The sequence below is a fragment of the Apiospora kogelbergensis genome (genome assembly GCF_038363985.1).
Source record: "Apiospora kogelbergensis strain CBS 113332 chromosome Unknown utg000001l_segment0_segment0, whole genome shotgun sequence".
NCBI classification, from domain to species: Eukaryota; Fungi; Ascomycota; class Sordariomycetes; order Amphisphaeriales; family Apiosporaceae; genus Apiospora; species Apiospora kogelbergensis.
Genome location: NW_027117418.1, coordinates 7,843,234 through 7,857,514, shown reverse-complemented (window position 1 = coordinate 7,857,514; position 14,281 = coordinate 7,843,234). Strand labels below are relative to the sequence as shown.

The window sequence follows — 14,281 nt, the reverse complement described above, 5'->3', positions numbered from 1 at the left end:
TCATTGCTCTTGACACAAGACCATGCCACGACGAAGCTCATGTTGACAGTATCAATGTCAACAAACTGGGCTTTGTGGAGTATCGTGTAATCCGCCCTCGAATGAGTGTTGGAGGGGAAACCAGATGGAAGAGACGTGAATAGCGGGATTTCAAGAAGAGGAAGAGGAAGCGCAAACTCCTACCAACCCAGTAGTTGGCAGCATCGACGGAACGGACCTCTGGATCTTGCGCTCCCAACCTTAACTTTCCTCCTTTGAAGTTCAAGTTCGTTGTAAGTTCGATGGAGGAACACATATCTGCATAACATGCACATAACGGTTATGTTGCCAAAGGGACGGCTCAATTTAGGTGGTGCTACAAGTCATGATCACAACAAAACTCCATACCTTCGCTGGGCAACGCAGGATCGCCACATCAAAGGTTGAAGTATTGAGTGTATCCCCCGCACAGCCACATGCATGTTTGTTTTCGCTTCGGACGGTTGGGGTTGAGATTGAGGAGCCGCGCAATCGCATCCTGTGAGGTGAGATGACGATGATGATTTGGACCCATCGCTGCCTACATGCTACTGACCACCTGCGTCTATACCAGTGCCACCACGCATGTCTTCCTCTAAATATAGAGAAGAAGCGCTTTGGTGGACTCTCCGTGCCTCCCCGTCGCGAATGCCACAAGACCCAGCATACTTTGGGCGGGCATTTCGGGCTTGTTGGCGCATGCCAGGTCAGCCAAGCAAGTGTCTTCCCAACCCTGTTGCCCTGACTGAACTGGAGACCAGGCATTGACAGAAAACTGGATTTTCTTGCTTACTCGGGAATCACGAGATATCGTTCAGGCCAGCTGGGGCCGTTGACGGGCAACGACCGAGGCTGGAATCATCCAGCAACGCCAGTTCAACTTCAGCGTGAAGATTCCCAAGCCATCGGCCTCCATACGTACCTTTTCTTGAAGGACGGGAAACCTATACGCAAATAAGACCATGAATCGTCGTAGGACGGTATAGGGCTGCGGCTCGCCCTTCCAAAGATGATTTGCCAGCCTGAAGGAGATAAGCTCGGGACTATGGCCAGCATCCATCTTCCACTGTGACTTACCCCGGAATTCTTTTGGGTTGCAGATACGACATGCTGCTTTGAGTCCTACTTCTTGCGTCGACCGAAAGCTGCAGGCCAAATGCTGAGAGGGCAATCTGAGACATAATCTTCGCCGCTCCAACGGCTCTCCGTCAACGCCAAGAGACAGAGGCTCTTGGACGGATGTCTCACACATAGAAAATTTGTTCATTGACCCCGGACCATGGGAACACTATGCAGCTCTGAAAGGGCTCGGACATTGGTGTGCAACCTAACATTTCCATCACGTTTCCTACAGGCTGCCGCCCTCTGGGCTTCCCTCTGGGGACAAAGTATCCTTGTGTGTCGCTTGAGTATTCGTGTGTCTGCTCTCCTGATAAGGTTCTTCACTGAAAACAAATGATGTCGCTCCAGAATCCCTTCGAGCTCCATACTAGACGGATGTTTACTACAAACTGATTCATCTATAAGTCTCTCATGGAATCTCGCTCTAAGGTCAAGTCTATCTATCTTCCAACATCAAACCAATCCATCCTTTCCACTTCTCATATTAGAAGTGATCACCTCTCACCTCCTTAATATTAACTAGACATACCGATATACCACTCTCTCCGCCAAAATGAAGTCCGCCGCCGTCGCCATGGTAGTTGCCGCTGCAGTAGTTTCTGCTGATTCCCCTGCCAACTACTCTGACTACAGCGCCTACACTTCAGGAGTTTACACAGGTGACAACGTAAGTCTCTCAGCAGCGACTTACATTCCACCCTGATCTCCACCTATTGTCGTCCATATTATCTCAAGCTTTTCTGACGACGAGAACCCAAGCAGTGTGTCTTCAGCAAGGCCGACGGAACCGCATACACCCTGCCTTCGGACAAGTGCACCCAGACCGAGGCCTTGGCCACCATCTTGGACAGCACCACCGGCAACGCCGCCGGCACCGTCACATCCGACGAGGGGGCCAAGCCCACCGGGTCGGGCCCGGGCGCCTACACCTTCAGCGGGTCGTCCTTCACGCCCGGCGGCACCTACGTCCTGACGGGGGCCTCCTGGACGACGACCTTCACGGGGACGTCGGGCAACGGCCCGTGGGCCACGGGCGCCGCCGAATCCGACTGCAGCACCACCACCGCCACGAACAAGGGAGGACAAGGGCCCGCGCCCACCGGCGCCTGGTCCTCGGGCGGGTCCTGGGACGCGGCCTCTTCCTACGGCTGGGCCACCGTCTCCGGCAGCCAGCCCTCGGGCGCGGCGGCGTACAACGGCACCTGGGGCTCGAGCACCGCGGCGGCCACCCCCAACTCGCCCTCGGGTACCGGCGTGGCCGGCCCTAACTCGATCCCGTTGAACGGCGCTTCTGGCCCCCTGGCTGCCACCGGCATGTTGGCTGCGGTTGGCATGTTTGCCCTCGTCGCTCTCTAGACGCCAAACCTCATTGTTCAAGAGAGGAACTGGAGAGAAAGAAAGCGAGAGGAAGAGAGATATACGAAAAAGAAAGGAAGCTTCTGGGTTCCCCCTTTCTGGGGACTATCAGTTCGCTTTCATTCTATTACGACATCATATCACGACCAACTGCCTCTTCCAACAATTGCATGGTGTCCTTGTAGCCCGTGCACTTTTGTTGGAAGACGCATTAATGACCCTTTTCCTTATTTAATGTCACTCATGACCATTTTCCTATTTCTCTCCTTTGTCTTCTTTTCCTTACAGTCACTGCACTTCTGGGCTCGCTCTCGAGCTGCTTGGTTTCATTTCCTTTATCTTATCTCTGGCCGGGGCCATTCATTATATCGTCCGTTGGTGGTAGCATAGCCAGCCCAAAACAGATTGATGCATAATTAGTAGGGAATTTGGGTGGGAGAGTGTAGGGGGCCTTCGATTCTGTGTATATCACATTATGTATATTTTTCCACATTCACACATTCGTTAGCCATTCCTATATAGCTTAGGTAGAACAAAGAGGAGAAAAAGTATTTGATTTTATACTATGATAATGCACTTTCATGTGGTCAAGTCTAATGAATATTTAGGACTCTTAGTGAAAGCGTCACACATATTCGAGCACAAGAATCGTCAATTCATTTATACTAGATCGAGAATGGGATGTGACATTCTCAGGACAAGTTCGGTAACTCCTTCCTGAGTCATTGTGCCTGAATCCTGGAGAACCTAGTTTAGGATGCCAGGAACAGAGATTAAGTTCGGTGGGCGGAATCTTGTACACTGATGAGCTGCACAATTCAGGGGTGTTCCCAGGGACGCCCAGTCAACAAACGGTTACCAGGGGACACTACGTCACACTATTACACACATGTTCAGCTCCATGAAAGCGTGATGGACTGGGCGGCTGGCAACCATAAACTCCGACCGAACCATGTGTTGCTTCCTTCATATGGCATATCATTGTAGGATCATGAATCTGCCTGTTGCAAAGCGCTCGATATATATTATATGTGTCTTATATGCTATTGCTCCCCTGAGTGCGACGATATGTACATGCTTTGCCGCTGGGAGTGATCAACCGACGTTATTTCAGCTCTCTTACTATACTGTATTCATGGCCCAAATCCCCAACGCATCTCTTTCTTTTGTCACATCTATATCATCCAATCGTTGGTGTAACATATGTGAACCGTTTAAACTCCGTGAAATTCAAAGTGACGCAACCTCATTTCTCCTTTTTCGCATTACCAACCTGGGTGAGGGTGTTTAGAGTAACACGGCCCCGGCAGCTATACCGCAAGCAGACCAAAGCAGGCTCCAGACCGCGGCACCGCCCCCGCTCACCCTGTTACCGGCGCCAGGCTGCTCCTTCTGTACCGTAACTGTCGCAGTGGCCGCGCTCAGCGTACAGCTGGCAGTGCCGCACTCGTAGCCGCCTGGACAGCATCCAGCCACGGGTCCGGCCTCACTAGGGCAGAGGAACCAGCCGTTGGCGCAAGTGGATGTGGTAGGCGGCGCTTCCGGGACGGCGGTGACGGGTAGTACGAGGGTCAAGCCGTTGGACGTAAGCGTGGTCTTCGCGATGGGAGGGCACGAGGTAGTGACACAGTCCCGTCCAGTGCGGCAGCAGCCCGAGCCGGCGGTGGCGAGGCAAGCATAGAAACCCGTGGGACAGTAGTCACTCGGCTCCGGCGCTGGTGTAGGCTCGTCCGTAGTCACAGGAGAAGCAGAGCCACTCGTGGGGCGGTAAGGCGGGAGACCACCTGTAGCGGTGGTGCTGGTTGGGGTAGACTCCTGGTTGGTGGTTGTCTGGGTGACGGTGCTCGTCTCGGGCTTCGGCGAGGATGGGCTGACAGTGACCACGACCGTTGTCACCACGGTCGTGGGGGACGGCGCCGCAATGATGGTGGACGAAGTCGTCGTCATGGTGATAACGGAGACGGAGCTGGCGACGCAGCCGATCTGCGCACACATGTAGCCTGGTATGCAGCATCCACCACCTACGTCAGCCGCACACGGTGTACTTCCGCTCCCGCAGGCCCCGACGTTGCCGCCACAGTTCACTCCGTTCGGGCAGCATCCCACATTCCCCGCATTTGGGGCATTATCAACCTTGAAGCATCTCTCGCCGGTAGCGCAGCAGTAATTCGGCTGCCCGATCGTGTCGCAGCTCTTCGTATTGGGCGGGCAAGCAAACGCGCGGCCCTGCAGACGAGCCAGAGCGTCTCGCCTCCGCCGGAACAGCGCTAATGCGAGGTTCGAATCGTCCAAGGTCTCGCCGTTATAGTGTATCCCAAATGGCGGTCGGTACGGCAAGGTTGCTGAAGAGTTGGCGGCTAAGAGCAGCTCCTCTTGGGGGTCGAGGACCTGACGCGCTTCGACGGGCGACTGGGCGGGTTCTAATTCGGGGGCAGCGAAGCGCTGGTAATGCGGCATGAACTTCTCGCCCTCGTCGAGTGACATCTTCTTGACAGCGGTGGGCAGTAGTTGCTGCGCGTGGAGCTGGGTTGCGACCAGCATGAGCAGCGACGTGGGCAGCCCCACGAGAGCTTGCTGGGGCAACACCATCGTGAGTAGTGAATTGACGAAGTCGTGGAAGAAGTATGAAGATCTGTTTTCCGAAGGCGGCGATGATGTTCGTCGTGCCAGAATTTGTATGGCGTTGCGACCAAGCGCAATCGTGTTTTGACCTGGTCCGGTGGGTTGCTACGGTGGTGGTCTGGTGGTGTGCTATTGTCCGATGTAAGACAGTCCAACCAACAACGTTATTTCAGGTGCGATTGTACGATTCGGTTTCGGTCCAATGTTATTTTTGTGTGACAGGAACAATCTGATTGCATATTGGCAAAAGCTGTAAGGTACATGTAGCACCCCTTACGCGTACGGAGTCTGGGCAGGCGGTGACTGATGACTGGCAGGTGAAGCTGAGAAAGTGAGTGGCTGGGAGGGAGCTTGGTGAAGTCAGTGTTGAGCTGTTCTGGTCCACCTCGGCCCAAAACCATCCCAAAATCCCAATGCCAGGCACCACCACCGCGTCGTCGGCTTTGGTACCCTAAGCTCACCGTTCTTGAAGTTAATGCAAGAAGGAGGGCTATTGGGAGTATTGCGTGTGGCCAACGGTGAATGGCTGATACAGTTTCAAGTACAACCCAAGCACCGAAGTTTGCATGTTTGTATCTGTTTCTCAAGAGATGAGCTATCATACGCACACGGCAGCACATTGTCAATTGCTTGTCCAGGGCGGTCCCTGCATGCTAAACCCATCTGTCGGGCCAAATGCCCCCTGCAAAAACCCCCACTGACGCTAAAGGCCCCGACCCCCTCATTAATATCCACAGTGGCATTGTTCTCGATCAGTCGATCGACTACGCGTGATGGATTGCCATATGTAGATAACACCTTCTACCACGTATATGAGATTTCAACCCCCTTGAGCTACTCGGACTAAGATAACGGACAGAGCATTGCGTATATCTTTATTTACCTTCCTCAGTGTAGATGTTGGTGATGATAGGAGTACATTGGGTCGTGACAACCATCTTTGGTGAATGATATAGTGGGTGCCATACGTGAAGGGTTAGGTATTGTGCTGCCAGTTGAGGTTCTGGTATGGCAATGGAATCCCTTCATAGCTTTAAAAATCTCCTGACCTCCTTCTTGATGAATTCAGTATCTTGCTTGGACCCTACACCGCCGCCGGCAAAGTGTCCCCAAACCGTCTCGATGATTGCGAGCTCGCCGTTCTTCAGATGCTTCACTTCCTCTTCATTGTCCTCGGGTGGGAAATATTGATCAGTACGGCTTGGCATTATCAAACACCTGGCTTTGATATTGGACAACGTCTTCGCGAGATCGCCGCCATCTTCGGGGCGCAACATGGAGATATCGCCCTTCTGCCAGGTCCAGAGCATGGCCAGAAGATCATTGGCATCAGGCCCGGTAGTCCAGTTCGCTTCAAGATAGTCTTGGAGAGTGTCTGATCCAGCTTCTTTCCAGCACTCCTGCCGGAACCAGCCTTGGCTCAGAGCCCATGTGGCGTACACTCTCTTGAAAGCCTTTACGCCCTCGAGGGCTGGCTTTTCATAGCTTCCGCCGTGGAAGTCATGAGCTGTAATCAGCGCGTGCTTGGGGCCTTCCAGGAAGGACCAGTTGTGCCAGCTCGTTCTCGCACTGGTTGCGAGCCCGACAATATTCTCCACAAAGTCGGGGTACATGGTGGCGATATGGTAGGCTTGTTGTCCACCCATGGAGAAGCCTATGTAGGCAAATAGTTTGGATATTCCAAACTCTTCTTTACACAAGGCGTACTGTAGGTGGATGTTGTCCTCATAAGTGACCTTCGGGAATCTGGGGCCTGGACAGCATCGGGGTCAGTACTTATTTCAATTTCTCTTGTACCCGACTTTACAGACATGGGTTCATATCTCATGCACCACCACAAATCAAAATATATACACTCGTGTAATATAATCATCCAGGATAGGATTAGATGAGCACCAAGAGACACTTACCGTCAAAGGGTGCTGGCTGGTTTGATGGAGATGACGATTCGCCGCCGCCCATCAATCCCACGACAATGACAAAATACTTCTCCGGTGGGAAGGGCGGATCAGCGTTTCCGTTCTTGTTGCTGTACAGAAAAGATAGCGTGCCCTCAAGATCGCCCCCGAAACATGTCGGCATCAAGACAGCCGGGTTGGATGGGGAGCCGAAAGTCCAGTACGCCAGTTTGGCCGGGAACTCCTGCCCTGCTGGCTCGGACTTAGCTGATAGGGTCAACCCCTTGTGGAAATACTTGGTCTCAGGCATACTGTCTGTCGATATGTTGCTGTCTAGATAGAAGGGAAAAGGGGAAGAGGGGCTGCCGGGGCGGGGAAGTTGGAGATTATCACTTGTGTATTTATATAGCTGCATCATGGAACCTTGGCGGGGTTAAGTCAACCAACATATCAAATCGCCAACTCTGTTACAAATGAGAGATAAGACGCATTGGATGAGCCGACAAGCGGAGACCCCAAGGCAAAAGATACAAGATGGGTAATCCACCAACGGTATTTGCCGACAAAAGTTGCATACATCGATTGTATCAATAGCGAAACCTCGTGGAGGGTCTGCAACACATGTATGCAAGAGGCCAGTTGATATGTTTATGTTTGGAATAGTGTTGAGTGTATTAAGGTATGACTGCCCAAGTCACTACGTGTGCTAGAGTATCATGTTTTCTCTACAATGCAGGGCCATTGTGCAATCAGAAGAATTGGGATGCAATGAATATTGACCATCTTTGCTCAATCAGGGAAGGAGCCCTGGGAGATACACTCAGCCATGTACCTTCCAGGCGCGAACCTTCCTCGAGAAATGGAAAGAACAAGAAAACCAGATAACCACCCAGACAGTTTTCATATTTTCTAGGAGTGTGGGAAATATCCCAAGTCTCAGTTTGGAATGCGAGTTGCGCCCTACGACCAACCTCCGAGATTTTCAACGTAATTCTACAATACGGCGTTGGTATAAGTTCCTGATACTTATCATATTTTTCGATTCGACGGCAGGAGACACATTGTATTCACTACAAGCTGTATAGGATACTAAGAGCCGAGTGACAACAACGTCATGTTGTCACCTAACAGGGTCGGCCTTGACGCTTCTCAAAAGGATGAACTCCTTCGCACCGATAAATCTCTCAGGCAACGTTTTGGCGATGTCGATCCTATCAAAAACGACACATCTCCATCCAAGCTTGCGAGTGACGCCAAGAAGCACAAGAAATCTGTTACCTTTGCTCCATTTCGGGTCTCTCTTGGCAACCTTACCGGACCAAAGCCACAAGATGCTGCTAATCAGGTTCATAAAGGCTACACAGAGTTTGACAACAAGAAAGTACCTACTGACAGTTTTGCGCCGTACATGAGAGGCACGGTCAACAATACCACAAGCTACATGCAGGGACTCGTCAGAAACAGTGACAGCTATAATGGAGGCTGTATTAGGGATACTCCGAACAACATGGGCATTGGGCAACTATATCGCCAGGAGCGTGGCTATCTTCAGGACTACCATTCACCACAGCTACAGCGACCATACGCTGACCCACGCCAGTTCTATGACAGCCCTCATGAGTCTTACTCCACCCATCGTCCGCGCTCACCACCTTCTTCTCCTGAGAGTCCTGTGGTGACGGAGCTTGAGAAGCGATACGGTAACCTACGCCTGGCCCTGCACTCCAAGGTCATGAATGGGCTCGAGAATGTGGAAAAGGAGCTAAACGATGAAGTTGCAGCATCCATCAACGCCCTATTCGACCCTATCGCCCAGCTGGACCAACATTATCGTCGGGTTCTGCTACCTCTCTCCGACGGCGAGACACAGCTCAGCATCGTTTCTACCCAAGAGAACGAAGAAGATAGCCAGCGCTCCCAGAATGTTCAGATCAGCACGCTAGCCACGGACTTTGAGAAAGTGCTGGCCGACGGAAAAGCCGAGCTTTCGCGCCTGCGGCAGGACTAGGAAGAAGCCCAGGCCGAGATCGAGCTGATGGGCAAGGCGCTTCTGGAGAAACCGCCGGGCCGTGAGGATTCCGCTTCGTCCGCCGACGGGCGTCGCGGCAAGGATACCAATGGGATGAAATCTATACTCGACGATCTCCTCGGCGAGTTCAGTGATGACCTTGAGTGTACGAGTAACGAGGTACTTGAAGATATGAGAAAATACGAAAAGGTATGTGAACCCCGTGCCCGGACGGTCTGGTTCGCCTCGCGTAGGTCGTAGACAGGGGCAATATGCTGATTCAACTCCAGGAACTTCGTGAGAAATTGAACAAAGAGTTGGGAAAGATTACCGGCGCTTGGTTCTCTGGGACTCTGTGATTTTGGGTTTGGTGCTTGCGGTTGTGCTACTGCGGCGCCTCTCGGGAATGGAAGCGGTTGCTGATGACCGCACGTACGACGGATGTGATGCGCAGAACGAGTGAACGCTCTCTTGAGCAGGCGGATGGTGCGCTCAGGTCTTAGTTGTCGGTGTATTTTGCTCATCTTGGGGGAAGTGTCTGCCATTGATATCGGATAGTCTCAAAAGCTATCTGTCAGGCGACTAGTCGACTACTGGGTGGGATCTTATATGTCCAACATGGGGTGGTTCATATAGTGGGTGGTCATCTTGCTGATAGTACTATCGAGGAAACCAGGTAGGGCTTCCTCCAACGCATAACCACTATCCTAGCTCGTACAATAACCTGTTCCATTGTAATCTCGTCCGGTAATGCGCAGCAGTATGATGAGACCCGGGGGTAACTGATAGATAGTGAGCTAGGTGAGGAGCTGCATCGCCACCGATCTCACGTTGCGCATGAGGCTTTCTGCACGCAAGCGTCACGGGACGAAGTCCGATACTAGATAACCATGTGTCACCGAATATACCCTACTTCATGTCCGGAGTCAGCTCATGTTCTACCAAAATAAACCTCGACTGATATCGCAGTCGTTGTCAATATCGGTCTGAAGAGCAGAGACCAACAGGTAGGTTTAGGTATACAAGGTGCTTGTTATAGTTATGAGGATTGTAGTATTTCTATATTGTTGACTAATCTGCAAGAACCTCTCTCCTCTTTAACTCGGGCTTCTCGCTCTCTTGCTGAAAGTCGGAAAGTCTTGAAGCTTTATAAGTATTTTATCGCGGAGGGTGAAATAGCAAAAAGCACCCCCAGAACGCCTATTCGCTCCAAATAATGCAGACCCGTAGAGTATGCATCATGTTTTGCTTATTATACCCACCGCCGCTGGTGAGGATATTAAGAAAAAAAAGAGATCTACCGTCTTTTTTAACCCCCCTGCCCTCCCCCGCTTCATCTGATCTCCAGCTAGTTTGTATGTATATCAAGCAAAACGCCATGCAGCAGCCAACAGAAAGTAGCAGTCGGTCGGTCGGTAGAGGGAAGCAAGTAAGCAGGTGCTGAGGCGTCGCTTTAGATTTGCCCCGTGTTATGTTTCATTCTCCCCCACTTCGAACTCCGGTGGTGCAGAACCGACAGGCCTATACCATTGGTCGGGGGTTGACGACACTCGGCATCCGGACTTCTTGCCTCTTGGCCCTCCAATTGGATATACTTAAGCAATGTGAGGGGAACGTTTGCTTGCTTGCTTACGACCTCTGCTGCAACGCGGAACCAGACGTGAGAACCCGGGGAGGCGCACTCCTTTCGAAGAATGCGCCGCGAATCAGCGAGACATGTCGTTTTGCTCTCTCTTCAGCTCATAGGGCAGTTGTACAGAGATGGGCGCCCATGTCTGACGTACGCCCCGTTCGTCGCATGCGTTTTTACTGCTCCTCGGGCACCACGACGCCCCAAGGATGCTGCTCGTTTCCGTACATGATGTCCTTGAGCCAGCCCTTGACCTTGAGGGTGACCTCGCCTCCCTCACCAGCCTTGCCCATGGGGAAGGGGAGGTCTTGGCCGCGGTGGTGGATCAAAGAGATGGGCATGACGAAGTACTGCCAGTGTCACACGTCAGCAAATGGTCTCATGTAGGATGTGTGGTTCCAAATTTAGACAAGTTGGATGGGACGGATGGATGGGCCGGATGGATGGGCGGTGATCTCCATCTGAAGTCCGCCTTAGGACAAACATGCAAGTCGGAAGATATGGCTTTGGGGCAGGTAAGATAGGACGAAAAGAAATGAACCAGAAAAAGCTTACAGCAGTGCCAGAAGCGAAGCATTCGACCAATCTACCCTCGTTGCTTGCCTCCATAACTTCGTTAATCGTGTATTTCCGCTCAACCACCTCGACCTTGTCCGAGAGGCGCTCGCGGATGAGCTGCAAGGCACTGCGTCGGGTGACGCCGTCGAGAATCAGGCGGTCGTCTAGGGGCGCGGTGACGACCTGCGTCTTGCCGGACTCCTTGTCCTTCCAGACGACGAAGAAGTTGCTGGCGCCGGCCTCGGTGCAATAGCCCTGCTCGCCGTAGAGCCAGAGGATCTGGCCGAAGCCGCGCTCGCGCGCCTCTTGCGTCGCCAGCAGGGAGGGGCCGTAGTTGGCGCCGACCTTGGCGTAGCCGAAACCGCCGACCCAGGCGCGCACCATGTCGTCGGGCGAGGTGTGAAGGCGCATGCCGCCGACGGGGTTGTCCATGATGGGCATGTAGGTGGCGATGATGTAGAGCAGGGCCTCGTTGGGGGCCTGGACGCCCAGGGCGCTCTGGGTGCCGATCATGGTGGGCCGCAGGTAGATAAAAGTGCCGGGCCGCTCGCGGGGCAGCCACTTGGGGCCGTCGACGGCCATCAGGGCCAGGACCAGCTTCTCGAGCTCGGCGGGCTCAAAGGCCGGCAGCGAGATGCGCACCGACGACATAAGCATGCGGGCCGCGTTGCAGTCCGGGCGGAACAGGCGCAGCTTGCCGTCGAAGCCGCGGTATGCCTTCATGCCCTCGAAGCACTCGGTGGCGTAGTGCAGGCACGAGGCCGTGGGCATCAGGTTCAAGGGCCCGTAGGGCTTCAGCTCGGGCGTGCCCCAGCCCGACTTGGACTTCCAGGGCACGCAGACCATGTGATCGGTGCAGATGCTGTTGCCGTCGTCGCTGGTGACGCCCGGGGCGGGGATCTCGCGGGGCGACTTGGTGAAGGAGTAGGTCAGCTTGGAGGCGTCCAGCTTCGGCAGGGCCTTGGTGTGCACGCCGTTCGTGATGTTGGAGGTGCCATTGGCCGCGTCGGTCCCGCTGGTGCGGTGCTCGATGGCCGCATTTGTGAGGTTCACTTCTGACTCGCCCGCATGGGCGTTTGCAGCAACAGCCGAAGGTGACATGATGACGGCGAGGATGGGGGTCTTTTAGCAGTTGGAAGACAGAAAAAGACTGGAAGCCAATGTTGAGACAGAGACAACCCTTGGACAGCCCTGGTTGTTGAGGATCGGGACAAGAGAGGGAGAGTTTCCAGAGCAAGGATCAATTCCCCAAACTATAAGTTGTTGAGAGTGTGTTGTTGGAAATGGGTGGCTTGACCACGAGGCAGTTTTCGGTTTAATTACAGGGAACAAACCAGTATGGATTATAAACAACGTGCAACAACGGAGAAGAGAGAGAGCGTGACACGAACGGGCAGAAGCAGCAGCGCAATAAGTAGAAGTATAAATTTCCCTTTCCCACCCCGTTGGCCGCACCCCCTACATAGACTAGGAAGCCAATTCCTCTGAGTCATTGGTCAATCTTTGGTGCGTGGGCGTGGGCGTGGGCGCGGGCGCTGGATGCGGCGGCCCCGGCCCAAGCCAAGAATACTCCATTTCCAACAAGTCACCCGCAGGGCGTCGTCTGGCTGGCCCTCGTCTATCGCTCCCCACGATACGCAGTCAGTTCCAACAAAATCTTTGCAGGCACAGCAGGCACAGCAGACACAGCAGGCAATAATGGATCCTTCCCGTATCTAAACGCTGAAACAGAAGGCCAATGGCCGAATTGAATTGTGGCTCCGGATTCCTCGTCATGCAAATTCCTTATCTAGTAATATTGATCATGTGGGACACGTTCCGGGCATCAAGCTAACCAACTACATGTAAGAACGCCGAATAAACAAACGAGACTGCAGAGAATGAATAGAATAAATATGCCCTTATAGAGTGTGGTAATCTATTTGAGACCCGTCAAGTACAGCGTAGGTCAGAACATATACGACATAAATCCCCCAAACCCGGTGCTCGCTTGAGGGGGTTTTATGGAATATGTAAAGGTGACTCTTCGCTCGTCTCTCCAGGCTCGGTTGTTCACGGCCGTGGCCTGGGAGACCCGCAGCTCAGAAACGCGGAACGACCAGGCGTTGCTGCAGCAAGAGTGAGAGAGAACACATTCCATGGCAAAAGTCGGTCGTCGGTGTAAAGTGGAACTTCGCTATAAGGCGGAAGTCCTTGCCAGACCTTGGGGGCTCCACCGCCAAAACGGACGCACCGTTGAATCGAGCATGTAGTCAGCGTATCATTGCGTCACCATAGACGGCTACCCTCGCCGGTGCGATCCAAGTAGCCTGCAAGAGACCCCGAGTTATCATGCATCTCCCTCCTTCCAGAGGACGCGCAGGCAGCCGACGAGGAAGAGTCTATTATGTATATTGGTATAGGCAGAGTTACACTTTCTCTAAGCATATAGAGCAGACGGAACCACTTCATTGTTTCACCGCAATTCCATCATTGAGCCATTGGCCCATACACACCACCTTCTTAAGCCGCGAACCTGCCCACCGAACCTACTAGCTAAATGCATCGTGGAAGTTTTTCATGGCAAGCCGAGACGGGGTGGATCTTCAACTAGCAGCCAGCCGAGATGTTGTGGGCTTCTTATATGGCGGAATTTGGCCCCTTGCATAAGCCGAGAATATGCGGCTCTTTCCACCTAGCCCCAAAACAACCATGGGATGTAAAAGTCACGTTGGGATCCAGAAATCGCTTCTTCCTTATCACAAGGGGGTCGATTTCAGCTGATCATTGGCTTGACTTGGCTTCATGCACGTGCACCGTGGTTTGCCAAGGCACGTCGGTATTTTCGACAATGCCGCATTTGGCATCTACCGAAAGCCGATAGTTCGCATCGTTATCAGGCGGGTATCACGTCGACCGGATCTCGATGTGCCTTCCCCTTCTTTTTTCGCGCCTGTTAACTGTGTACGCTTGCGTAACCTCGTGGGGGCAGTGTTCCGTAGAAGGATTGTTGCGAATCGTTCAGTCTTTTTAACACAAGCCGGTGATGTGACTGCAAATCCATACCCAGCGTTAAGGTAAGAGTAGCTT

General features: G+C 53.0%; 5 protein-coding genes across 5 annotated transcripts; 2 read left to right on the top strand and 3 right to left on the bottom strand.

Moving 5' to 3' along the window:
* Positions 1 to 1,693: 1,693 nt before the first annotated feature.
* On the top strand, positions 1,694 to 2,496 carry PG998_002535 (uncharacterized protein; the record flags this gene model as incomplete). The annotated part of the gene is made up of 2 exons (XM_066869353.1): positions 1,694 to 1,807; positions 1,903 to 2,496. 2 exons carry the CDS (start codon positions 1,694 to 1,696, stop codon positions 2,494 to 2,496), a joined length of 708 nt encoding a protein of 235 aa, XP_066737768.1.
* Positions 2,497 to 3,783: 1,287 nt separating this feature from the next.
* On the bottom strand, positions 3,784 to 5,085 carry PG998_002534 (uncharacterized protein; the record flags this gene model as incomplete). The annotated part of the gene is made up of 1 exon (XM_066869352.1): positions 3,784 to 5,085. The coding sequence occupies one exon, from the start codon at positions 5,083 to 5,085 to the stop codon at positions 3,784 to 3,786; it is 1,302 nt and encodes a 433-aa protein (XP_066737767.1).
* A 1,058-nt stretch (positions 5,086 to 6,143) lies between these two features.
* Positions 6,144 to 7,326, bottom strand: PG998_002533 (uncharacterized protein; the record flags this gene model as incomplete). The annotated part of the gene is made up of 2 exons (XM_066869351.1): positions 6,144 to 6,871; positions 7,029 to 7,326. The coding sequence occupies 2 exons, from the start codon at positions 7,324 to 7,326 to the stop codon at positions 6,144 to 6,146; spliced, it is 1,026 nt and encodes a 341-aa protein (XP_066737766.1).
* An 804-nt stretch (positions 7,327 to 8,130) lies between these two features.
* PG998_002532 (uncharacterized protein) lies at positions 8,131 to 9,383 on the top strand (the record flags this gene model as incomplete). The annotated part of the gene is made up of 3 exons (XM_066869350.1): positions 8,131 to 8,976; positions 9,025 to 9,234; positions 9,315 to 9,383. The coding sequence occupies 3 exons, from the start codon at positions 8,131 to 8,133 to the stop codon at positions 9,381 to 9,383; spliced, it is 1,125 nt and encodes a 374-aa protein (XP_066737765.1).
* A 1,447-nt stretch (positions 9,384 to 10,830) lies between these two features.
* Positions 10,831 to 12,313, bottom strand: PG998_002531 (Branched-chain-amino-acid aminotransferase; the record flags this gene model as incomplete). Its single annotated transcript, XM_066869349.1, has 2 exons — positions 10,831 to 11,004; positions 11,210 to 12,313. The coding sequence occupies 2 exons, from the start codon at positions 12,311 to 12,313 to the stop codon at positions 10,831 to 10,833; spliced, it is 1,278 nt and encodes a 425-aa protein (XP_066737764.1).
* Positions 12,314 to 14,281: the final 1,968 nt, after the last annotated feature.